Genomic DNA, 27,391 nt, shown 5'->3' with positions numbered 1-27,391 from the left:
AATAAATAAATAGACATGAAAAGGCATTTATAGGAAAAAACTATGTTTTATTTTTTCATTCACCAATCAGTTTTTAGGTTTCAGGATATATTTAACTAAACTTTGTACAAACATGATTCTCAACCATGTTATGAAAGATATAACATGATATGATATACTATTTAATTTCATGCAATATGTGTGTATTTGTTCATAAATTAGTATTCTATACATTGCATCTACTGTACTTGTATTTTAATGTGAAACCCATAATGAAAAAAAGTGTAATAATGGGAGTAATAACTTGGCAACATTTTAATAAGAATATCTCATATTTTGTAATAATTTCTTTCCCAGTTGACATCTCCTGTCTCCTCAAAATGCCTCAATATGCCCCCAGGAGCGCACTTGCCACATGACTTTCACATGACTTAAGCTTTTCTATGGAACTTTTTAAAATATATTTTCAAATTATTATATTATCCTAAGCTGCCTCTCTCTTTCAGCCATGTTTCTGAGTTTATATATATATATATATCATTATATTACAGGGAAGGGATAACAAATCACATTTTACATCCTAGTAAGCCAGTGGGTTGAAGTTATCATTCAACCCATAACCCCAATCAAAACCAACTACACAGATCATTCCAACTTTAGACCCAGAGATGAGTTTATTTTTTTCAAAAGTTTTCAGGGTATTTCTGATTTTCCAAAGAGAGGCAAAAACATTTGTAATATCTGTCAAATCACATAGGGGACATTCTAACATGGTAATCTTTTACATATTAAACGGTGTTCATAAAGCTTCACTGATCAACAAGTAAAGAGCTTAGGTGCCTGTGTTTTTAGCAGTGCAATCCTTTAATCATGTCCTAAACAAACTGAGACTCTAAATACTAAATAAACTACTTAGGCAGAAGCCGACATGTTTAATATTAAAACATATTTACAACCTAACATGCAATCTTCCCTCTGAGGAAGATAAGTATGCTTGTTTACCTTTTACAGTCTTAATAAAACAGTTTGGCAACATATTCCATCTTATTCAGTGAATTCCACATTAAGTTCACTGACAAAAAAAGATTGCAAAGGCCCCAGTGGAACAAAATAGTAAGCAAAATTTAATTAAACTCCTCCTCAGCTATTTAAAGATTTTTTTTTTTAAAGTTTGAATTGTTAGTATATGCACAATACATGTATATTGCACTTCCGTGGCCTTTTGGAAACCCTGGTTTGACAAGATAGATTAGGGTTAACATCTCTTTTTCTGAAATATTCAGAATACGCTTCAGGCAATATATAATCAGTATAACATTCCATAGTATTTTCTTTATGAACCATTGACATATTTTTCCTTGTTCACATTTTACCAAATGCCATATTGTCTTAAAGAGACAGTGGCTCAAAAGTAGTTCTTCTGTCTTACAGGAGATGGAAAATTAAACCTTTTTGTGTAAATATAAAGATGAGAGATCAGTTTGCACCATTTGTTGTGGCAAATTCACATTTAAGACCAAACTGTGAAAAGACCTTCAAGTTCACAGCATGTTAAACCTATATTACAGGTAGATATCTGTGATGAAGGAATCTAAATAATCGAAAGCAGCCCAAAAATTCAGTTTTAAACTATTTATATATTCTATAATTCATGATTTTATTGAATCGTTTTCTTATTTGGTTCATCAAGAATTTGTATATACCCAATACCTAACAAATATGCCTAGTTATCTATTAGATATAAATAGACAGCATTTCAAAAGACAATCCTAAATAACCTTTCTGAAAAAAAAAAAAAAATCAGTCAAACCTTGGCACATCCATCAGTCTTCCTCCATCTAAAGCCATTTGTAAAATAATATTTCCAAAATGTCCATCATGGCTATCGTCTCCATCGATCTGCACTTAATACTTAACATCACGTTCTTCAAATAACTTCACCTTCTTTGGCTTGAAATGCACGTTTACAAATGAAAAGTTATGAAAATAACTCTCCTTGTTCATATTGACCCAGAAACCTGCAGGCATTTCATAACAAGCCTTTGGTTTCTACACTTAAAAAAAGAGGTTCAAATAGTAAACATTGAAATTATACATGCACAACTGTCTTTCCCAGTCCAGTCCAAGTTTCCCTTGCATCGATGCCCTCTGGTGGCAGTTCTATCTGTGCAAACGGGGCAGTCCACAGTCATGTGAGGCTGTCTGATGGAGGGGGGTGTTGTCAACTGTGTTCACTGGCTCCTGAGTGTTGCCGTTCGTAGGGCAGCAGCGAGGAGTGAGTTTACGGAGATATTCTGCGTGGACCGGTTTGTGGCACTGTAGCACCCGGATCGCCTCGTCGATCTTGAACCATTTCCGTTTCCGACCTTCAAAACATTTTATGTTTTTAATAGCATCTTGCAACACTGAAACCAACAAACTATTTGCCTGCATAAACAACAGTGCACTCTTAAAAATAAAGGCTCCTTCATATTGGACTCCATGCTTCCATTAAGAACCTTTAAAAGCCATTGAACATTTCCATTGCACATTGGATCCTCTGCAGTGAATGGGTGCCGTCATAATGGAAGTTCAAAAAGCTGATTACCGCATCATAACCATCAAGTAACACCTTGTGAAAAGATGTGTGTTTGTAAAAAAACAAATTCATCATTAAGATGCTTTCTTATAAAATACAAGTCACTTATCAAGAAATCTGATTTCTCCAGTGAAAAAGTCATATCGTCTGAATAAAGAGAGAAATATGCACTCACAAGTGAAAAAGGTTCAAAACCGTTCTAAACAAATGTGCCATTGATTTTGATGTAAGAGGGCAACAGGTGATGGACTTCACAAGACTGGTGGATTATTGTGATGATTTATCAGCTGTTTGGACTCTCATTCTGACGGCACCCATTCACTGCAGAGGATTCTTTGGTAATCAAATGATGCAATGCAAAAATTTTCAAAATCTAATGAAGAAACAAACTCACCTACATCTTGGATGGCCTGAGAGCAAGTAAACTTTCAACAAATCACATTTTTGGGTGAACTATACCTTTAAAAAAAAGAAAGATTCTCTAGAGAAGCTAAAATGGTTCTTTTGACCCCCTTTTTGGAACCTTTATTTTTAAGAGTGTAATTACATTTGTCCATTGCCTGAGGTGACTGAAACTTTATTTTGCATTCACAATTTCGCATTTCATTTACTTCTGACATACTGCTATTAACTACACTTTCTGCCTAGGTTAAACAAATTGTATAGCTTTATTTTAAATACAGTACAAAGGGTCAGCTTCACTGTGAACTTGTCAGACGTTTGGCTGCCCAACCATCTGGCTGACAAACATTCCACTATATTTATAGTCCTGAAAACGGTCTCTCACAAAGTGCTGAAACTTAAACATTTACCTTAAGCATTTTTAAATATGTCATATATGCAGAAAGGTTAACAGTCATTACCTTGAGACTATTGACCTTTTTTGCATTTGCTACTCAGCTCTGTATTGAGTAAACCCTTTTCTACTCTGTGTATTGAGGTTATGATGCCCTATTTGGCAGCCGAAACTATGGTACAGACGGAGCGAGGCCAGTGATAGGGGAGTGTAGTGACGCTAACTGGAAAACAACTGTGCCCCTGCTAACAGCACGCCTTCCTGTGAATAAACTTCAGTCTATTTATACGGCTGCTGGGAGTGAAGGATTACCAGTTTTTTTTCTTTCCTCGTCATCTAGTGCAAGTTTTGAATTGCGCTGTCTGTGGGCAAATGTCATTACTGTGTATCCTTCCCGACAACAAAAATTCAGTAAGTAAAGGTTTTCCGTGGCTAATCCACATACCTGGTCCTTATCCGTAATAGCTTTGTAAAATAGTTATACAAATCCCCATATTTGCAACTGCTTACAGATCAGCAGTTGTGTCTTAGGAAAAGAAACGAGCTGGTTATGAGAAGCTTGTCTAAAAATGTAAATTCTGTACTGTTACCAAACTAAGCTGACTAAGACCAAACTTTTTTAAAACACTGTTTTACCTTGTAGTTTGTGTCTTATTTTTTTAATTATTAGAAGACTTAAGTTAAATGTGATATTTGATGTTTTTGTGGAATCCGTGAGTGAACCAAATCTACAGTGCGAAACACATGGGACAATCAGTGAAGTCTGATTCCTGAATGAATGACTCTTTTGAGTCAATTCTTTTTAGTGAGTCAAAATCATACAATGCAACTAGTGTGATCCGATTCACAAGCAAATTACTCTTTTGAGCTGGTTTTTAGTGAATATGAATCACATTGAGCCATTAACTGAATAAATCTGACTAACTAAATCATTCACACGTGTAACATCAGCTCACCAATATTGACTGAGTCCTCCCAGTCTTCCAGTGTTTCTGTAACAGTAAGCACATACACGTAGGTCCGATGCTTGCTGTCCTGGTTCTGCTATACAGAATGAGAGATATAAAGTTACCACTTGGCTATACAATGTGTGAAACGCAGTAAAGCGTGCATTGAGAAGGTGTGAAGATATGAATGCTTATGAAATAAAGTCTTGTTTATTTAAGTATCAGTGACATGCTAAGACAAGCTGAAGTAACATCTTACTTTATATAAGGCAGTTTGGCAGTCTTACCTCAAACACCCCCAGAAGCCTGCCAAGGGTGCCCCTCACACCAGCCTGTTTAAGCAGGAATAGACACAGAAAAAAAACATTAGAGAGACTCATATTCATCCCAACCCACCAGCCTTTTCGTTTTTAAAAATGTTATGGAATTAACTAACAAAAATACTCAAAATTCTGTCCCCTCTAACAAGCCACACTGACATCAAAATATATCAATGATGCTTGTTGGGCTTAAGGCACTTTAAAAAGGAAATGACTTCAGCTATGACATGAGCTGCAGCATGTGTCTATCAGTGTTAACAGCAGCTTAACAAGAAGATGAACACACCAAATTTCTGTAACCCTACCAGCCGATGCTGACACTTCAGGCCAAAACATTAGCCCAGGCTCACTGATCCGGGAGACCTGAGCTGCATGTTTCCACAACACAGGAGATTTCCGGACAACATAATGCTTACAAGGGAACATCATGTCTTCATTCAGACGATGCGAAATGCCCTGACCAGCCCGAGCTTACCCTGCAAATTGGGTTGATATGACTACTCACAATAGGAACTGACAAACAATAGCGGGCATAGCAAATTTTGTCTATGCCTGAATGCATTTCTGTCTTCTGCGTGTCCTCATCTGACACGGTCACATGACATGTGCATTGCTCTAGACAAACCCTAGAAGCAAACAGCAACTTTCATTCCATCAGCTGGAAAAGGACCAAATTTCCAAACATTTCATGAAGTCAACTCCACAGTTTTGACCAGTCTACATTAATTAAAAATGACAAAAGTAACCAATTTTTTAGGTTATTCTTAAAGGATTAGTTCAGAATCAAAATGTTCCTGATAGCTTACTCACCCCCATGTCATCCATGTGTTCACGTGTTTCTGTTTTCAGTTGCAAGAAGTTTAGTTTTTTTTAGGAAAACATTCCAGAATTTTTCTTTGTATAATAGACTTCAATTGTGGCCAATAGGCTGAAGGTCCAAATTGCAGTTTCATTGCAGCTTCAAAGGACCCCACACCACCCCAGCTGATGAATAGGGGTCTTATTTAGCAAAACAATGTCATTTTCTGTAAATTAAATAAAAATGTATATGCTTTTTAACCACAAATGCACATCTTGCACTAGTGCCGCAGTGTGTGACTGCAATACACGCATCATGTGATCGCACTGGAAAGGTCTACAGCCGATGGAAGTCCATTATATGGAGAAAAATCCTGGAATGTTTTCCTCAAAAACCTTAATTTCTTTGTGACTGATGAAAGAAATACATGAACATCTTGGATGACATTGGGGTGAAAAAATTATTAGGACATTTTTATTCTCGAAGTGAACTAATCCTTTAAACTAAATGTAAATAAATAAATAAAAAATAAATAAAAAATGTAGGTTTCCTCCTTGCAAGCAGTCGGTTTTAAAAATGCCAAGATCTTTGGGACATCCCACCCCTGGCAAAGCCCCTGGGGAAAGTAGTTTGGATCCCATGAGTGTTGCCATATTCAGCAGCATGCCGTAATTCACAGACCGGTTTATGGTCTCCTCCAGGGTCTCTTTAACACTCGAATGGCTTGAGTTACACCTTTTAAACCATTATGTAACATATAAATCCCTCGAAGTAAAAATACAGTCTTGAGCATGAAGGATAACACTGAAATAGGCAAAATATGGCTTAGATGTGCAAGTTTTTTTAGTATTATGAAATTATGCTTGAGTTAACTGAAATTAAAAAAACTGTACCATCTGATTTAAATTGATTGAATTGAATTCAACATGTTAAAAGAACAAGTAAAAAAGCATGTAAAATTAGCCTATTTATTTTATTATACAGTCAGATAGCATGTCTAGCTCTACTGTAAATGCCACTATTAGTTTGGGGTACCATAATTAATTTCACTTAAAAAAACACACTAACTGCAGCAATTAAGCTGAATTCAAATTAGGCAACCACAAGCGTGACTCTTGAGCCTCTGGGACATGTACATTTCAGATGGTCTAGGCCAACGGTAGCAGGACACAGTTTCTAAATGTTGCTGCAATGCTTCACAGCTGTCAACAAATTACCCTCTTGGCCACCTCTAGGATGGTCCTTCAATGTCATGACACAGCGCATCCTTGAAACGAACAACATAACCATTAGCTGAGGTGGACATGAAAAGATTTATTTCAATTGAAGATGACAGAAAACGGGCTCAAGCGTATATTGTGAATGATGACGGAGGAATCTATAGGGTCCTGCAGGTATCACATGACCATAGCTCTCATTCTGATATCTGTAACAGTTGAGTCAAAGGTGTTGGCAAAACCGAATGGAATGCAGTGTGGATGAGAGGTCTCAATGGCATTTTAATGGATAACTGAATTGCATAAAACACGTGATGAATATAGTTTGTAATATTAAATAGAAAATTCACCCAAATATTAAAAACAACCATTTTTTGTTCGTAAATTGAAAATCAGCAGGGTCCAAAACATTCAACCCTATTGACTTTTATTGTATGAACTAAAAAAAAAATCTTCCTTTATATTCCACAAAAGAAAGAAAGTCATATAGGTTTAGAACAGCATGTTGAATTTATAATTTGACAATTTCCAATTTTGGATGAACTATCCCTTTATTATTATTATTACATAATATTTTAGTCATTATTTGACTAAGTTTAAGACATTTGAAGTGAAGTGAAGTGAAGTGACATTCAGCCAAGTATGGTGACCCATACTCAGAATTTGTGCTCTGCATTTAACCCATCCGAAATGCACACACACAGAGCAGTGAACACACACACACACACACTGTGAGCACACACCCGGAGCAGTGGGCAGCCATTTATGCTGCGGCGCCCGGGGAGCAGTTGGGGGTTCGATGCCTTGCTCAAGGGCACCTAAGTCGTGGTATTGAAGGTGGAGAGAGAACTGTACATGCACTCCCCCCACCCACAATTCCGTCCGGCCCGAGACTAGAACCCACAACCCTTCGATTGGGAGTCCAACCCTCTAACCATTAGGCCACGACTTCCCCCCATTTTTCCATAAATGGATTAGAACTTGGCTTATCAAGATGATGATTGGTTGTAACCTGCTATACAGTGTCACATATTACTTTTTTAAAAATAGTATGCAGCATATATATACTGCAATAAGCAGTATACATAGTGCAAAGCAAAAAAATCCTGGTGACAAGATTGGGACAGCTGCAACTCATAACTCACTTGAACATGAGCAAGGTCTATATGCTGGTAGTGTAAACACCCAGCACTACAGTACAGCAAGGCCTCATTAAGGACCCTGGTACCGCCAACAGCCCTCTTAAAAGCCTGAGGGACCGACATTACCCAACAGACCACCTGATGATGCAACCCCACCTTCGTAAATCAGTGAAGACATTTTACACTCATAAATACATAACTCAGAGATCAACAGATAATGTGGGATTCTTGCTAAATAACTAAAACATTTAAGACATATAAATAGTTCTTGCTAACTTGTTTTATTTTAAAAGTTTGGAGATTGGAAATTTTATGTTTTCGCACAAGTGCACCAAGGCTGTACTGCCATACTGTCTTGTGTTTATGCCTCTCCTCCTTTTACAGCGTCAGCATTTTAATCCATTTGCAGATGTCCTGGGAACTAAGGTTCACTTAAAGTGGGAACTAAACGTCTTTTCCAAATTCAGAACTTTACAGTCACAAATTATTGATCATTAATACGTGCCAATATCACATACCATATCTATGAAAGCATCACTTGGCTATTCAGTCTAGTTTGGGCTCCTAATCAATGCATCTTATAAATATCGTCATGTGTTTTACACACATCCAGTCTGTTTTCCTGTATTTAACTCGGGATATTGATTTATCATATCGTCAGAGAGAATGTAAGGCACGTTTATAAACTGAATAACTTGAGTAATTTGTGGATTAGTGCATACTGGAGACGCAAACCGTTTCTAATGATTCAGTTCGATTTGGTGAACTGGTTCGACCGGTTTATTTGGGTGGCGTTATACAAATCTTCCCACATTAGTGATGTAGAGATGTGGGGGCATGTAAGAAACAAGCCGTTTTAGGGGTGTGTGGTTGACTTAAATTTATAAAGAATATATCTATTTGTTTTTAGACTTTAGTCTTTGCAACTTCACAGATCTTCTTTATGCACCAAGAGCTTGTAACACTCCAAAGAGAAAGGAAAAATTGAAATCGCATCATATGACCCCTTTAATATTTTTGGTTGCAAATGCGACCTTTTTAGGCAGTGTAAAGCCCTGCAAAGTAATTCAATAAACTCATATGCAAACACAAAAATATATATAACTATGATTAACAAGGTATTGAATAGCAATGTTGAGCCTTGGAGGATCATTCAAATCTTTCAAAACTCCTTTATCTGAGGAGCAGGTAGAAGCATTTTGAGAACAGAGCTCACCTCCTCATAGACCTCTCGAACCGCAGCCCCTCCAGGCTCCTCTTCTGGCTCCATCCCTCCACCTGGAACGATCCACTGATCTGGATGTCGACTGCTGCTAACAAGCAAAACCTGCCACACACATAATTGCAAAAAGAGCTTAGTCAGATAGTCCAAATCCAAATGCTCATCAACACTGTCAGAACATCTTGATTACATAACTAGTCTAACCTGATACTGCTCACAGTATATCAATCTGCAGAAATATCATGCATCTGATAAACCTTCCTGGCATTCTAACGACTGCCTCAACATGTCCTGTGGAAATTACATTGAATTCAAAGTGATAGTACAACCAAAACCATGAAATTGCTGACATCATTTACTGGATGACTTTGTTTCTGTGGAACACAAAAGAAGACGTTTTGAAGATAGTTTTAACGGTTTCTGTTCATATAATGAAAGTCAATGGGGTCCAAAACCATTTAAAGAGATGGTTATTTGGTGCTTCAATAATATAACCGTGTATACTTTAGATCATTGCGTTGATCAGTTATTTGTACCATTTCACTGAAACACACCGTCTAAAATAATCAGACATCTCAGTTTGCCTGAGGCTATGGTTAACAGGTATTCATTTTGTAAATAATATTAATTTTCTTGCACAGACCGACTGTTTCACTTCAATATATCTTCAAGAGCCACTGGTATTCATTTTATATGCTTTTTTTAATATTCTCAAAGTGACAGCAGCTGTTGACTTCCATAATGAATCACTGAGGACCATCATGGTTTTTAGCTAAAAATCTTCTTCACTGTTCTTGGATAGTTTGAATGTTTTTATTTCTTAACAGCTCACTGAACCTGCTTTAGCTGGCATACCGACCGATTCTTAGGGTTTGCCAATCTAATGCGATGACTTTGAAATGTAAAGACTGAAGCTGTACGATTTCTCCACATCTCTCATGGTCACCTGGTCCGGTCGCAGCTGTTTCTGCTCCCACAACTCATACCCCAAAGCAGAGCTTGACTCGGAGCAGACTGAATCTGTCACTATGGCTGAGGCAGCTGTTGCTGGTAGTTTATTTATAAGAAGTGATTCCACATATATACGATTGCCTTCTAGAAGAATACTGGAGTGTGACTGCATCCAGTGAGAGTAATGCAGTGGAATCACAGTAGTTCATTATGGAAGCATAAGGGTAGCACTACGGTTTCAAACTCTTATATACATTACAGCATCTGTGGCTGTAATATTAAATAGAGTTCAATAAATGTGGATATTTTTATTATATTATTACACAGAGTATATTAGAGCATACTGGGAAATGTCTTCAACCATCTCCATAACATAAAAGTTAAAAGTATTAATAAACATAAATTCATAAAATGTGAAAGAAAACGTATATAAAATTAAACACAAATTATTAAATTAAATGACCACAACTGGAATTCCTACAGTTGGCATTTCAAACACACACGCGATAACATTTGTGTCAGTTCAAGAATGAAACTATTTAAAATGTCAAATTTTCAATCCATTCCAAATCAAATTCAAATTACAAGGATCTTTTGTCACCTCAATTAAAATTACTTTAGTATGACTGAAGTTATATTATAGTTTTTATTCATATATTTTATTTTTTTATACATTCGTGTCTTTTTTATTTTCACTATCATTTGTTAAAAAAAAAACATCTATATACATTTTTATAATTTATTTCATTTTTAGTTTGAGTTATTTGAGTACAGCAAGTAACTGAATTAAATATATATTTAAGTTTTATCCCTTACGGAAGGAAAATATATTTACCAATATATTTCTTAAAATATATTGTGATATATTGTAATATATTATTTTCCCTTTTTATTTTCTAATATTTTATATTTTTGAATACATTTAATAATATATTGATGATACATATATTATATAATATATTGCAAAATATACAAATGATAGCCGCTTTCAATATATTGCAATATATTGGAAAAAACTAATATATATAAGAATATATGCCTTATATATTACATGATATTTTCCAATATACTGCAATATATTTTTGTTTCGTAAGGGATTTCAGTTAGTTTTCTTTTTTTCTCAAGCATGAAATGTTTATGGTTTTAGCTTTAATATCCCTGATTCAAAATCAAACTGAATTAGAATTTAAAAGCATTCTCAATCAGTTCTGAATGATACACAATCCTGCAATTAATAGAAAAATCTAGCAGCTATCGACGTTCAAAATCAAGGATAAAGTCAACCTTCTTAATCAAGGACTGTCTGAAAGCCAAAATAAATGGATAACAATTTCTATGACCTCTACCTTAAAAACAAACAAACAGCACATTCTTCTGAATAACATTCTCTAAACAATTAATGTCTGATAATTTCATTAGTCTCTCCCCCATAATGCAAAGATGAATTCGCTTTATCACTGGAAATCACTCATAGTGCTAAGCATCTACTGACACACTGACCCAGTTCAAGTCCCACTGACACTCAAGATGAAGGGCATGTTAAATCCCAGCGTGAGTCTGAGGGCCACGTGTTGCCCTTCGTCATAAACACGACCGAAGATAGCGTGAATCCTTTCACACCAGCAGACAGGGTCGGGCTGTTTTTGAGGTTTCAGGAATCTCTATGAATCTATTTGTGGACTAGATTACAAAAAGTATTACAAGATTCACAAACATTGTCAACTTCTTACAGTGGAATGACACGTCGTGTGTGTGTTCCTGGGAATCGAACCCATGAACTTCCAGTTGCTAGTGTACCTTTCACTTTATTTGCAAGTTTAAAAGGTAAAGCTCACAAGCCAAAGGAGGAAACCGTGGCTAAAAATCAGTCATGTACAGCACGCAACAGAGCGCTGTTAAATTCTGATTGTTTGAAGGGTCATTGTTCAGGTTCAGTCTACTGTATCATGTTCGCATTTAACAGGACATTGCTATGACTACTCCAGTGCTACTCTGTCATTACTGTTCTCGAACCGGTCTGCTCAGCTTGACAGTTCAAAAGTACAAAAATCCCACAGATTTAATCATTGGAATATCGTAATTATTATTGCTGCAGCACACTATGCATTATTATTAGCACATGAGTGAGGATACCTTGTTTTTACTTTCTTACAAAAATGTAAACATTCAGCTATTATTATTATTATGGGTCTTTGAGATATCTTTTTGTAGAGCTAAAGGACTGCACTAGTGCACTTCTCAAGGATGTGCTTGTTGTCGCTTGTACTCGGCTAACTATCACTATGACAGGAATGTACTGACGTCCACAGCAGAGCGAGTTCCTATACTGAACTATAAAAATGATCAGGAGTAAATAGAACCACACAAAAGAAGTACAATCCTTATCAAAGAGGAGGATGAACAAAAGCGCAAAGCTGCAACCAATTGAATTCATTAGAAGGAAAAGGCCTGATCAAAAAGTGGGAAAAGGAATCCGTCAGGGGACAGGGAGCGCTGTCATTCTGGTTCTATAAATTGCTGCTGATAGGTCACTTGGAGCCTCAGAACATAGCGTAACTTACCTCTTCTCCTCCCCCTCTCAATGCTAATCACATGGAGGAGAGACCTGGGAGACCAGGTCCTGTTGCAATGCGGAATATTCAGGGTCTGAAGCTCCTATGCCTCAAACATCCGAGTAGTACTTCATAATTAAAAATACAAAGATCTGGTCAATTTCAAGTTCATATAAGGGAAAGAAGACATCTATGGGGGTGTATTTGTGTATGCAACAGCATTTTCCTGTCATTTCTGAGGGCACTGCACACCAGGTCAAGCCCTCATCTCAGAAGTCAAGAACACCTTGACTGTGACTGACACATTTCATAACAGACAGTATTTTTAGTCTAAGCAGAACCTACTTTCGAGGAGGTCGCAAAATGTTACAGGTGATGAATAATCAGGTCAAACAGAAGAATAGATTTTATTTTTGCTTTCCTTTCTAAAAGTAATACAGGTAAATTATGCAAATGATTCATGTTTGGGTGATTTAGATGATCTTTTTTCATCTTTATAACTATCATTTAGACATTTTGTTGTACAATTGTCAATCTTCTGCCTAACAATCATAAAACCTTGAGTATGCACTAAATATAGCATCTATAGTTTAACTGTGTCTGTCTTTTTAATAAATACTTTACAAACCTGTGGCAGACCAATCAAAGCAGCTCTATGAAAATAAAATCCTATACTAGCAGAGGCTGATAAGGTACATTTAAAAAGATAAGGCAACAACCCTGCTGATTAAAAACATGGTGTTCCTTAATCTCACTTTTATATAGACCACAAAACAGTATGCATATAGCTTAAACAGCAAAAACCATGAAAACATTAAACTGGAGAATGGGTGACAGCTGTGAGTTTTGATCCGGAGGAGATACAGTATCATGTCTTAAGCAGAAGGTCAGTTGCTACCTGTTGTGGACAGCTGTCATTACTCAAGAGTAAAGCTCACTGCTGGCTTTTAGTGAGCTGATCTCATTGATTACATTTCTAACACCTGCCATCAGTCTTCCATGCACAGTCTTATATTTCTATCCATGAATCATGAATTAGATAAGAGTCTTATCATTGTGATTTCACTTGGGTGTAGTCCAGTGCGTATTTACTTTAGGGAGTTAAAAAAGGATGAAGTGTGGCAAGCTGTTTTAACATTCTGTACTTAAACCAGTATTTATGTTTATGCTGCTATTATTTATTATGGTTACACTTCACAACAAGGTTCCTTAGTTAGGGTTAGTAAATGATAGATCATGTTAGTTCTAGTCCATTAAATACAACTTTTGATTAAAAAAAAATATATTATTAAATCTTGAAATTAAAATGAACTGAGATTAATAAAAACCATTTAGTATTTTTCATTATTAGTTCACGTTAAAAAATGTAATCGTATTCTTGTGATGCCCTTATTTTTAATATTATTAATAACTGGTATTCCAGCTTTTATAGTACTACCAGCAAGGTTTTTTTTTTTTTTTTTTTTTTAATCTAACTAGTATAATATTGTTTGTACAATACATGAACAGCCATTTTGAATAGTCATCATTTAAATAGCAACAGTAACTAAATAGCAACTGAGAAATGAGAAATGTTACAAGTAACAACTGGGAATATGAATCACTAGTTTAAATACAAGTAATAAATTAGTAACTAAGAAAAAAAAATGTAATAGAACCAGTTAACTGGATTAGGCCAAGTTAATAGTTGAGTTTATATCTGAACCACATATTGATACAAAATTAAATGGCAAAGTTGCAGTGGAAAAGTTACTAGTCACTACCTAATTGACTTGACACTTGTCACTAGTGGATTAGGTTGCACTTGTTAACATGAACCAACAATTTAACAGTTATTGACTAAGTTTAATTAATGGGCGTTATTGTGAAGTGTCACCGAAAAAGCACTAGCATCCAACGACTAGTCACCGTTGGTTGGCTTATTTTAATAAAAGGACTGATTGCATCATATAATATATAGTCGATTAGTTAGCAACAAAGAATGCAATTTAAAAACGGCTTGCAATATCTATTTTTGACGTCTCTGTAGGCGACAGTAGAAGTAACTTAGTAAATGTAAACCACCAAGCACTTTCGCACTTTCTCAGCTTTACCTCGTCCTCCCGATCGTTCTTGAAACACAGACACGCTGCTCGTTTTTTGAAGCCCTCTCCGTCATAAGTCCTTGTCTGATTGGGCTTAAATTTCATCATGTGGGGTTTTCTCCGAACAAAACAAGAATGCAAGTGTTCTCGGTTGCCTAGTTTTTGGATCCTACGCGCAACGCAACTGCCTTTCAGGCCAAGAGCTGAAAGTCGTTCCAGATTTTCCAGGCTGATCATACAGTTTGCATTTATAAGAAGTGCCTCACGTTGAAGACATTATTCCTCTCGTGACAGCGGAGATTGTGAGTTGGGGTGTTCTCGTCTTGACCATGGTGGCTGCTTAGTGCTGTGTGGAGACTCCTCTCTGCTGCGGCTCTCGAGCTCTGCGCAGTCGCCTTAAATCAGCTGCAATAGGATCCGCGTTAAAAACCCAAGATACCATCAACAGATAGGCGTTTCCCTTTTTGAAAATATGAATGAGACATCACTCCAGCCGACGGTCGAAGGATGAAACTGATTCACGAGCGCTTTAAGTGAGTAGAATAATAAAAATGCCGCATCACTATCATTTTAATACAAATGACAGTGACTGATTCAAAGTAACGCTAGAGACAAAAGCCACGCTGCAGCGTTCAGATTGAGGTGATGTTCTGGCGCCATCTGCTGGTAACCGTGTAATAATACAATCATGTAAGAGTGTGAAGAAAGAGCATTTTTATTTTAAAAATTCATTATTTTAACTCTTCGATGCTGAACTGTTTCACAAAGCATGACTGAAAGTTTAGCTTATACGACTGACTGAATAAATCAAGAAACTTAACGCACCTCAAACCCTCTTTCCGACAGTTTCGATCTGTGAGGCGGGGATTCGAGTACTTTAAAAGTCGAATTGCTGAACTGACACAAACGAAACGTACTGTTTACGACGTGAATGGTAATAAATTCATAAAATAATGAATGAGAATTAATAAATTAAACTTTGTGGCCAACTAGATGTGCTTGTTGGAACTTGTGAAATAAATCTGCATGATCACTTCAGGTTGGTTTGTAGTAATGATCAACTTTGCACAAGTTTAAGCGGTGACTAATATTTTCTCCAGTCCAGGAAAAACAGCAGACACGGAAAAACAAATAAGCAGTTACGGCGTTAGTCATTCTCGGAAATGTAATAAAACCACCACCATAAATATTTCTTATTAATCAACATTTTATTTACAGAAAGAACATAAATGTGTGTGTGGACTGTTGTCATAACGTTTTCAAAAGCAGGATCTTTTTCCCCTTTCTACAGAAAGCAGGAAGAGTTGAAATCAATGTTTTAACCAAAGACCAATCTTGGAAATTGAGACGAAGCCTTTATTGATCTTTTGCAATGCTTCTGCAAACATTCCCACCCCTCACCCCTTTGCTAAAACCCCACTATTCATCATTCGCCTCCAGTTCCCCTGCAGCCATGGCATATCGAAATAAATGCTTATAAGGGAAGAAATAGACAAATGAATCTCGATGCACTGGACTGTGATGGACACAAGAAAACAAAAAGCACACAATGATGGAGTTTCAAGAGTGCTATTAGTACAGTGATGGCAAGAACTGTTATACTAAAAGAAATATTATGCAAAACTTCCTTCACTCTAGCTCTGACTTGCTTATAGTCCAAAACACAATTCAAGTCTAAATTAGGGTTTACATCTTTAACAGTTTCTGTGATGGTGGAAGGACTTTCCAGTTGAACCATTTCCAGGTGAAATTACTGTTTGCATGTGGTTTAAATCTTGCGTCTCTTTTCCGTTGGTGTGAGCTTATTAATTTTTTCTAGGTTTCCTAACAGGCTAAGTCTGCAGCTTGCCAGAACGGGTGCTCTAAACAGGGACTAGTCTTCTGCTCCTCATTAACGCAGAGCAATGAGAAGAAAAAAAAGGTTAAAAGAAATATAAAAAGTTACCTCCCTCCCACAAACTAAGAAAACAAGGGACGGACAAATGACAGCCAGTTTTAATGCACGCTTCATAGCAGAAGTCTGCGGCTACCTCCCCAACCACTGTTAAAGAAAGCCGTATGAATAGATCATCTGCCCATGCATCTCAACAGCAGTGAATCAGGACAAAGACATTTTTTTTGTACTAATGTGCATTTAAATCACAAACTGTCTGAAGTTTTCTTTTTACTTTTGTGTTAATGTATTGTTTACAGTTTATCATAATTTTTTGTTCCTAAGACTGTGTCCTTAACATGAAAATGAATAGGTCTTGGCAGAACATGGAGTTGTGTTCACTCTTGACTTCCTTTTTTCTCTTTTTGTCTCCCCACACACATTTCTAGACTTCAATATTGTTTCCGGCATAAAGCCTGGTCCATGTTCGGGCTGAAATAGACAAACAAACACAGAGTTAATTAGTGTTACACATAAATCCCTGATAAATGTATCTTCAGCACAAAGAAAAAAATCATAGATGCATGACTTCAACTCCAGTTGTGTGAACAAAATGGGTGTGTTTTTTTACAATTCATAACAAATGTAAAAAGCGATGAGCAATATCCAAACTATGAACTTCGAAAGCAATTACATGAGATAAAATCTATTGCGCAAGAGCAGTTTTATAGAAGACAAAACATCTTTGGTGTACCACAGAAGTCAGCCATTAAGGTTTAGAATGTATGGAGGCTCATTTTACACCACAGTACGTAAAAAATAAAAAAATAAAGTTGCAAATGCGAGAACAAGTTAGAATTGTGAAATAAAATATTTGCAATCATCAGTTTTTTATTCCACCATATCATCAATTTTCAGTTTTTTATTCCACCGTGGGTGAAAATATTGATTGCGAGAAGTTAATTTTGATAAGAAAAAATGTCAGAACTGCTGGATGTAAACTTAAAATTCCGAAGAAAACAGTCAACATTACGAGATGTAAAAAAAAAAAAAAAATCGAGAAACTCAGAATTGCAAGACAAGTCATAATTCTGAGTTTCTGTCTCACAATTCAAATTTTCTCGCAATTTCCAAGTTTACTTTATTTTTTTATATACAAGTTTATATCTACATTTTTTTCTCATAATTGCAAAGAACGCTGAACTGTGAGAAAAATTCCACCAACTGCCAAAAGGATATCATGACTGAGCAAATAAATTGTTTATTTTCAACTATCCCTTTAAATGCATTTAACCAGCACCCACCTGTCTCTATGGCTTGAGCTTCATTAGTCTTCCACTGTTCTGCAACGTCGTTTGCTAGAGGATCATCAGGGTTGGGAGCGCTTAGTAATGCCTGGATTGATAGCAGCACTGTGCGGATCTGCAAGGCTGGAGACCACTTATCTGAGCGACATCACGCCATGGAGAGAGAGAGAGACAAGAGCATTAGCAGAAAAGTCTAGAGAAGTATACTAGCTTCCGTGGCTTTTTCACCGTCACAGGAGATAAAAAATAATTTTTCACATTTTCATCATTTAGAATACTGTAAATGTTTAAACATTTTCGTGTTTTACATTAATTTGTTGTTTTAACACCAGTTATTTAAAAAAATTTTTTTTACAACTTCAAGCCAAATCTCAAAATCGTCCTATTGAAAACAGATGGTTGACAACATTTCATAAATATTAACTTTTTATAAATAGAGAAAATAGTCTTCACAAATAAATAGAGAAAATAGTCTTCACAAATAAAGAAAGAAAATAGTCTTCACAAATGCGTGACCTGTCGTAGACTCAGAGGACTGATGCAGGAGCAACTAATGGCGGATTTGCCACCAGGGGTTCTCAAGGCCTGCCCTCCCTTCACGTATGTGGGGCTAGATGTCTTCAGACCATGGCACATCACTACCAGACATACAAGAGGAGGTCAGCCTGAGAGCAAGAGGTTGTTCCATATTATTCTGTTGTATGAGCTCCAGGTTAGTGCACATAGAGGTGATTGCCTCAATGGACACTTCAAGCTGTATCAATGTCTTAAAGCGTTTCTTTGCCATAAGAGGAACAGCCAGACGATGAGCGCAGACCAACCAGACAATGCTGAGAGGTACCTACACCAACAACGATGCTCCTGGGTGTTTAACCTTCGCACATGGGTGGTTCATGGGAACCCCTCATTGGAGTGGCTCAAAAGATCCTTGAGTCAATGCTTCTTGAAAATGGCACTCGCCTGACCCATGAAGTCTTGTGCACACTAATGGCGGAGGTGGTAGCAATTATGAATACAAGGCCTCTGGTTCCAGTTTCAAATGATCCATTAGATCCATTCATTCTCACACCATCTATGTTGTTAACTCAGAAAGTAGGTACTCCACTTCCTTCAGGAGAATGGTTAGGAGAAAGACCTCCTAACCAAGCAGTGGAGACAAGTACAAGCCTTGACCAACATGTTCTGGCACCATTGGAGACAAGTGTACTTGTCAACTTTACAAGGCCGGAAAAAATGGACCAACTCCCACCAAAATCTGCAAGAAGGAGATGTCATCCCCCTCAAGGACATCCTAGTTGTCCGCAACAACTGGCCTATGGCGATAATCACAAAGGCTATCCCTGGAGAAGACAGGAGTCCATAAGGTGGAATTGAAGACACAGAAAAAGGACATCCAAAAAAGTACCTTAGACCAGTGACAGAACTTGTTTTGCTTCTGAGTAAAGAATGATAGAGGAAAACATCTTGGCGATCTCCGGTGTTACGGTTTAACTGGTTACCGTGTGATCTTGTGAAACATCTTCCTGGTTCAGGTCTGATATTCTTGCACTTGAGCCATTCTGAAAAGTTTAGATGTTTTTAACTCGATGCGGTGCGGATGCGTCTGGAAAAAATAAGCGTGTTGCGAGCGCGCCGCTTCCATTATGAGCACGCGCATCGCATGCCTACATTGGAAATAATGAACTTGAGCGCGCAAAAGACGTGATATGTGAACGGCCCCTTAAAAGACAGCGCGCCGCGAGACAACAGTCACAAACCACCGAGTTACCCCGAATCAGCTCCAGATCTCTGGAAACCATGCTAAACCATAGCAGAACCCTGATTACATTTTATGGTTTGTGATGCTAAAGAACATTTCACGATATCTCAGACAACTGTAAATTTATGGCTACTGTGGTTTAATTATAAACTCATATTTACCACAGTAAAATAATTTTCTTTGCCTCTATTATTTTATACTGTTGGTTGAAAATGAATAAAGGTTGAAATATTATATTAGAAGTTGTACTTATATATATTTTTTTGTAAAGTTATCCAAAGGATTCATTAGCTAATTAAAAAAAGAACATTAATTATTTATTGTAATAAAAATAATCGTTAGATTAGTCGACAGAAAAAAATAGTCATTAGTTGCAGCTCTAGTCTCATCACACCAGAGCTGTCAAACGTGTAGATATACAATGTTATTTCTACAAATAAAAATGAACAGCGTAACAACTTGCTAGCCACAGAGCTAACTTCTGAAAAAGTACTTGAAGACTGAAAATAAAATGCATCCCCCAGACAGCAGTTATTAAACATGCGACCGATAATATTGTTTGTAAGTTTGATTATTATGCCGTTAAAAACACAAAAAGATAAACACAAACTCTCCATATAATCTAAAATGTTGCAGAATGCTGGAGGAGAATGAATTTACTGGGGTTTGACAGAGACGTGACAATATGCGGAAATTTATGCGCAATAAATTAAACTATTCACGCAATCTTGTATATCATGAGTGCGTGCAATAAAACGTACTGTAAATAACCAGCAAATATAGTACTACGCCAGCGGCACTAACTTCAGCTGCAAACACTGTACTGGCCACAACAGCACCATTTCAAGCCCGGTTTACACCGCATTTCTCCACGGTGCTGCTTCGGATGATATTACACTTTATTACGTGTTGTACACACACCAGGAGTGGAAATTAATTTTATTGTCCACCGGCCGGATGAAACAGTATGCTATTTTTATTTACCCGCCATGGTGGCCAGTAGGTGAAGTGAGTTTACCCACAACACAAAATCACCCGCATTTGGCAGGTGCTAATTTCCATCCCTGCTGATGACATTCAAGTTTAGGTCACAATGAGTCAAATCAGTATCATCTGTTATTTAGAAAGTTTCAGAAGATGGAATAAAATTATCTCACCTTTCAAAATATCTAGACATATTCTTCCCAGCTTGTCTACATTGGGATGATATATTTTGGTCATGAAGCGTACTTTCGGAGCTGCCATGGGATATTCTTCAGGAAGAAAGAGTTCAAGTTTAAAAGTTCCTCCCTCAAATGGGGAGTCTTGAGGTCCGGCGATGACCACATGGAAGTAGCGAGCATTCCCCTCATCTGGCTCTGCCTTTATACCTGGCACTGGCTCTGCCAACAAACGCTGTGTTTCCTACACACATACACAGACATGAAAAAGGATCAATTAGGCTGGATCATTAAGCATCTACAAACTAGTTATTTAGCAATTTGCCAAAGCACTGGTAGTGAGACAGTTGAGTACACAGGAATAAACAAATCAGCAGAAAGAGCCAGCATGTAATGCACACAGTGACAACAGTTGTTTTCGCTTCACCAAGTAACTTTGCATAATGTTCATGTAACAAAGAATAATTGTCCTGCATCAACACATTCCAACCGCAAACGAACCTGTATGGTTCGGTGATACATGGCCTGACAAGCCATTAAGAATGTTAGTTTCTAGATGTTAGGTTAATATCTTTTTTTTTTTTTTTTTTTTTATTAGATATTAACATGACCAAGCCTAGACGAAACTTTTAGCACAGATTGTCAGGGTGAAAATGGCTTAATTTAAACATCCTTACTGGAAGAAAAAAAAAAAGTATTTACCAAATGAACAAAAATGTTCCTGTGGAAATCTGCAGCTTGCTTTATTTTTATTGTATTACACCAAGTTTGTACATCACTATTCAAAACCTGGGGTAAGCAAGATAATTATTTTTGGTAGAAATTGACAGTGACAGTATATACATATTACTGTTACAAAATATTTATATTTCAAGTAAATGTAAAAAAATCCTGAAAAAAATGCATCATGGTTTTAATAAATGTATAACTTTTTAACATATATAAAACATTTTCTTGAGCAGCAAATCAGCACATTAGAATGATTTCTGAAGGATCACGTGACTTACTCAAAAAGAAAACTTCAACAACAAAAAAAATACTTTTATTGTATTTTTAATAAATAAATAAAAATCAGCCTTGGTGAGCATAAGAGGCTTCTTTTAAAAACGTTTTAAAACAACCTTACTGACCCCCAACTTTTGAATGCCATTATAGGCACAACTATTTGAACCTTGAAAGGTTTCCTGAAAATGTATGCATCTTAAATAAGAAAAGTGCTTTATCGTAAATATTAACCAAGTCACAAAATTTGTGTTTAAATTTAGTTACTAACATCAGAACTACAATATTTACAGTTAATACAGCACCCATAACCTTCAGCAGGGCAGAGGACAATCTTAGATCTTATACTACAAACACTACTGGTTAAGCACTATGACAATGTTTTCAGTAAACACTCTTCGAACCACATTAGAAAAGACAGTATCTTGCAATTTCAATATCAAGCATTATTTTTATAACATGATTAGTCGTAACGCTGTCCTGTAGCTTGCACAGCTCAATGACATTCAGCATGGTATTAGATCTCAAACTCACGAATATAACTCAAGTAATACCAGGTATACACTACACAATTTTCATCAAGTCATTTGCTCACTGTTCTTTCACACTATAAAACTGTTATCATGGTATAATTAAGTTGCTGTGTTTTGCACATTATACTTCGTTTTAGCGACTGGGGGTCACACATTACAAAATATTTTACTATGAAGACTTAACTATGAACAACTCATGCACGAGAAGTGATTAAAAAAAAAAAAGTTCGATTTTACGTAAGAAAAAAAGATGTATGAGTGGAATTATGGCACAAAACTGGACTTCCTTCAAATTAAAAGTGGTGGTTGGTTGACTGTGAAGGTGGAATATGACCTAATTTGCAGCAGAAAAAAAAGAAAACCTGTTTGTTTAACCCATTGTTTAAACCTGGCATTTTATCTGAAACCAAGTCTTCAAGAGTCTACAAACCCAATCAAGACAGACACTTGGTGTCCCATGAAAGAGACACAGGGCTGAATCTTGAAGCGCTTTGGAAACTCACACCCATATGACTAATGAGAATCTGATATCACCTGCGGAATGATTGGGTCTGGAGAGGTCATTCATCTGAGAACTGCTGTACTATTCTGTACTCCACCTGAAAGATTGTTTACTTGGAATCTGAGAACTCACGTCAAAAAGTGGACATTATCATCTTAGTGTCCCAAATCTGTTTCCAAAACACTTCACACTCCAAAGCTACCAGTCCATTATCCCAGTTCAAAGGATGAGGGTTCTATGGCTACACAATGATGAACCTGTAAAACAAGAATCTTCTACAAGAATTTAAAGTTTTTAAACCAGAGTAAATTATAAATTAAAAAATATTTTTACAATCCTGATTTAGAAAAAAAAAATCAGGGGTGGTTTGGGGGTGGCACGCTTATTTTTAAAGTTTTTGAAATTTGCATATAAAATTACAACTTTTCAATCTTATTATATCTATTTTTAAATCTACATTTACTCCTATGTCTGCAAAGCTGATGAAACATTCTTATGATCAATATAGTATTTTTTTTCAGAAATCTTTGATTAATAGAATGTTCAAAAGAATAGCATTTATATACTGCAAAACTATAAATCTTCGCTGTCACTGTTGACCATTTTATTGTGTCCATGCTAAATAGAAAATATTTAATTATTACTCCAAATCACAGCCATATATTTTTCCTAAAAACGTTTCTTAAAGATACTGTTAACTTAAGGCACAAATGTCTTCACTGTTATTTCTGTTAACTTAGCATATGCAGAGTACTCCGAATTATCTTCCCCATATTTATTCAGATAACCCACAGACAAAACCATGCAGAGCAAACAAACAAGAGAGGGGCTCCCTGCCATGGTCTCATGCTTAGGGGACATTAAAAGATTGGATTACTTCCTTTCCTTTATCTATCACAAAGAAATTAAGCTTTTTGAGGAAAACATCCCAGGATTTTATATATAATAGACTTCAATGGAACCCAGTGGGTCGAAGGGTCCAAACTGCAGTTTCTGTGATGTCATGCATCATGTAATCCCGTTGGAGAGGTCAGACACAGTTAGCACTTCGTCTGTGTACTCCAGCTCAAAAAGGTATGGTAGGGCGAAAATTTCACTTTAAAGCCCCTTTCACACCGCATGTCGGACCCGGCAAATTGCAGGAACATTTGTCACTTGTCATTACGGGCCCTTTACAGGTTGTGTGGGAAAGCACACACATACACTGGCAGTGTGAAAGTGCAAAATCTAGCGACCCGGGAAACAATTGCCGGGACACATTACCCATGTATTTGCCGGAATTGCAGTGTGTAATGCTGCCCAAATGTTCACATAAAGAAAGGCGGCGTGGTTTCAGTAACGCAGTTAGTGTTGAAGCAGCCATGTCACAGAGATGCTATGTGTTTCTAGGTGAAAGAAAAGCATTATATTGGGCCTTCCAAAAGTAGATGCATTAAGGAATCTTTAAGATTAAAGTATTTGCTTTTGCGTGTATGTGTGTGTGTGAGAGAGAGAGAGAGAGTCACACAGTGGATTTAGCTGTCTTAACTGTGGCTTGTGTACTGAAAACACATATGAGCTCCATCACTGTGTCTGCCAGGTCACTCTCCTTTCGGGATTAAACTGATGTTAAGATAAGGACATTATTAACTGTCTTTACATTTATTTTGAAAGATGAAGCTTGCAATTATGGAAAGTGGCATTACATTTACGGTGAGTGCTTGTGGTGTAAGGCCAATTACAATGCACAATGCACTGGGTCAGCTGGCCTATCAGAGCAGACTGCACTTGTCAGGAGGAGGAACTTTGTAGAAAACAACACGTTTGAGAGGGGCGAGGCATGGAGGACTTAATGTACAGTATTTGAAAAATAATGTAAAGGTGCAGGATAAATATGGGCCACTTAATGCGCATCTTGTCAGTAAAGCCGGTTCTGAAATCAGCAGTAAATTACAACACGTGTATGACTTGTATAGCTTAATATAACGTAAATTATGTCCTTACTAAAAATATGTAGTGAAAAACCCATTAAAGATTTATGTTATTTAAAAAAAAAAAAAAAAAATCACACAGTTTTATACATATTTTGGACTATGTGGGGTGCCATTATTCTGATGATGTAATATGGTTGCACTCAGTGAGCTACTGCCGCTACCTGATGCAACACATCTCGGAATAGACAATTCTGAAAATAAAATACTGATATGATGACTACAGCTACTGAAAAAGCTTACAAGTGATGTATAGAAGTATAGGCTTAAACCAAATGCTGTATCATCGATTTTTCCCTACAAAGAGTCTAAACGCCCCAGTTCTTGAGGGAAATCTGAACGGAGAAACTCCTCCAGCGGCCGCAGCATCATGATTAGCATCGGCATGTTTACATCCTAACAGGATAGCATAGCGTTTCTTGTCTCAGCCGTTTCAGTAGCTGAGGTCTACTAAAAGATTCAAAGGCATCAAGGCTGAAGTGAAGATAAAAAAAGTGGGTCTTTTAGGAAGTTTTGTTCATCCACATGTATCTTCCCACTCTTTTCTCCTCTTCTTATCACTAGGAAATCCATGAAGTCTTATATTGCTTCTCTTGTTGCCCCCCGACAGAAAAGTACATCCAAAAGCCACACAATGTGGTATCATATCATAGTTGTATCACATTAAAAAGCTCCAGGAGTTCACCGACTGCAACCATTTGACGTCATCAACGCAGAATGAACTGTGCACATAATGGTAAAATAATGGTGCCCCCCAGTGTAGAAACGTTGATTTTTAGAAATATTTCATATACATATTTAGTGGGTTTCTATTACATATTTCAATAAGAGACATCATGTGTTATATTAACATGTCTTAATACCCAGGGTTCCATTTAAAGCATTTCAACATATTCTGTTACACCAAATACACAAAATAATTATCTTTAAAAAAAAAAAAGCATCATATGACCCCTTTAGATATGCATTCTCAGCCCTCCAACTCAAATTAGTCAGTCATTTTCCCAGCCAACCAGTATCATCCCTGTGACCAAAAAATCCTGGCAGTGCAATATATTCAGGCACTGGATGATAGCAGAAGTGGACAATGCAAAGGGAGAAAAATTTTTATAATATACCCAAAAAATGAAGACACATCTAGGTTGCACCAGGGCATTAACTAATAAATCTAATTTCTTCTTAAATATGCAGAAACATGCATTCAAGAGTCCAGATATTATCAGGAGGAAACAGCTGGTGTCCTTTCATAAGCCATATATCTGTTCACTGGAAACTGAGGTTTTAAAAACATTAAATGGGGGGAGCTGACATTATTTGCTAATTCTTGTGTTGTTCCAAAAAAAAAAAAAAAAAAAAGTCAAACTTTCATTTTGTCTAACATTTCTTTCTGTGTTCCAGAATCAGACTGACATACACCTTTTTTATTTTTGGTTTAGAACTACACAAGAGTGTAGTTGATGATGAGGATTTAAATGTGATTTTTTGGTTAACTTTCACTTTAATTCAGTGTTATACTTTTACTTCATCTGTGGGTATAAACGGTAGGTCTTATTTAGAATGTGTTGTCCTTAAATTATTGTTTTATTTAATTATCTTATATTGTATTTTATTTGACATTGATTTCTGCTGTCTGGGGCCTGCCGTCTTTAGCTCATTTAGCAGCAGAAGCACCGCGGAAGCTTCCCTAGCCTACAGGAAGCGGGAGAGCCCGATTCTTTAGTTTATAATCGTATCCTAAATCGATAGATAACCATCCTGCACGCAAGAAAATAGACACATGACTGTCTATGAGTGAAATCGTTAAGTAAATAATCGCGTGACTGCTTAAATTCGATCATTTTACGCCTAGCTAACCGTCTCTGGAGCGGTTAACGTTAGCTCTAAAGCTCACACACAGTAGCTCGAGCGCATGCAATGAATCTCCCTGTCACCGATTAGACTTCGGTTAGTGTGGGAACGCTTGTCATTTCGTAATGCTTTTGATTATGGGTTCCAAATAGCAAAGAATAAGGGCCATTCGCCATCTTTCACAGCGGTGGATGTATTTTTAACCCACCCATATTCGGGATATGAGTGAATGCCCCGAAACGGAAGTGGCTAACAAACAGAGTGCCAAATGCTAAGCCAGCTGTCGCTTCTCTTTGGCTGATCCTTTCAATGATATTTGAAGTTTTCGTGGTATTATAATTTAAATAGAGTGGCTAAACATGTGTAGTTTGTCTCACTTCACGGTTACCTTAATGATCCTGCGGGGCAACCCTGCCATCTTGTCTTGAATGCGGATTTTAGGTTTGACTCTCGGTGCCTCTTACTTCGTTTGCATTGACGGCGGAGACGCAGTGCACACGGCACGCCTTCCGGGCACGTTGCGTCTTAACGCACGCGGAAACGTATAAATTCGCTGAAGATCTGGAAGTTGTAGTTTGTGCTGAATGCAAGCAGTTTCTCTCACACATTCCGAAAAAAACTCCACATGATTCACAAGGCATCAGGTAAACTGTGCCTAGCTGGCACATGTATTTACAATAACCCTCTGGCAGTCAGGTTTTAAGGGATACGGCAGTTATAGGGTTAATCCGAATCATATAGACTTTGAAATCACATTCACAGAACGATGTATATAACTTTAGTAACACTTTACAAATTAATTTATAAACATTAACTATGTTAACATGAACAATAATAATATAGCATCCAT

General features: G+C 36.8%; 2 protein-coding genes across 3 annotated transcripts; both read right to left on the bottom strand.

Moving 5' to 3' along the window:
* Positions 1-627: 627 nt before the first annotated feature.
* LOC127934715 (diphosphoinositol polyphosphate phosphohydrolase 3-beta) lies at positions 628-15,382 on the bottom strand. 2 transcript variants are annotated; one of them, XM_052532279.1, is made up of 5 exons: positions 14,597-15,382; positions 8,995-9,105; positions 4,588-4,632; positions 4,310-4,397; positions 628-2,345 (listed from the first exon to the last, which is right to left on the bottom strand). In XM_052532279.1, exons 1-5 carry the CDS (start codon positions 14,822-14,824, stop codon positions 2,140-2,142), a joined length of 678 nt encoding a protein of 225 aa, XP_052388239.1. In that variant the 5' UTR covers positions 14,825-15,382; the 3' UTR covers positions 628-2,139. The 2 variants fall into 2 exon arrangements, with proteins under 2 accessions (XP_052388239.1, XP_052388240.1); XM_052532280.1 differs by having other exon boundaries at positions 4,310-4,394; positions 14,597-15,379.
* A 394-nt stretch (positions 15,383-15,776) lies between these two features.
* On the bottom strand, positions 15,777-27,094 carry LOC127934716 (ubiquitin-conjugating enzyme E2 N). The gene is made up of 4 exons (XM_052532281.1): positions 26,930-27,094; positions 20,684-20,930; positions 17,765-17,905; positions 15,777-16,952 (listed from the first exon to the last, which is right to left on the bottom strand). Exons 1-4 carry the CDS (start codon positions 26,957-26,959, stop codon positions 16,906-16,908), a joined length of 465 nt encoding a protein of 154 aa, XP_052388241.1. The 5' UTR covers positions 26,960-27,094; the 3' UTR covers positions 15,777-16,905.
* Between the last annotated feature and the right edge of the window lie 297 nt (positions 27,095-27,391).

Source organism: Carassius gibelio, chromosome A18 (genome assembly GCF_023724105.1).
Source record: "Carassius gibelio isolate Cgi1373 ecotype wild population from Czech Republic chromosome A18, carGib1.2-hapl.c, whole genome shotgun sequence".
In the NCBI taxonomy this organism is placed as follows: Eukaryota; Metazoa; Chordata; class Actinopteri; order Cypriniformes; family Cyprinidae; genus Carassius; species Carassius gibelio.
The sequence above is the reverse complement of the archived record's forward strand: the minus strand, read 5'-3'. Positions and strand labels throughout refer to the sequence as shown.

Bases quoted from the DNA above. Each gene is read 5' to 3' on its own strand.
- LOC127934715 (XM_052532279.1), bottom strand. From the start codon at position 14,824: ATGATCAGCCTGGAAAATCTGGAACGACTTTCAGCTCTTGGCCTGAAA. The intron at 9,106-14,596 runs GTAAAGCTGAGA...TGTGTGTGGCAG, and splicing joins AGAACGATCGGGAGGACGAG to GTTTTGCTTGTTAGCAGCAG. The intron at 2,346-4,309 runs GTGAGCTGATGT...AATGTTTTGAAG, and splicing joins GGAGGACTCAGTCAATATTG to GTCGGAAACGGAAATGGTTC.
- LOC127934716 (XM_052532281.1), bottom strand. From the start codon at position 26,959: ATGGCAGGGTTGCCCCGCAGGATCATTAAG. The intron at 20,931-26,929 runs GTAACCGTGAAG...GTATGTGTGTAG, and splicing joins TGCCCCGCAGGATCATTAAG to GAAACACAGCGTTTGTTGGC. The intron at 17,906-20,683 runs GTGAGATAATTT...GATGTCGCTCAG, and splicing joins ATGTCTAGATATTTTGAAAG to ATAAGTGGTCTCCAGCCTTG.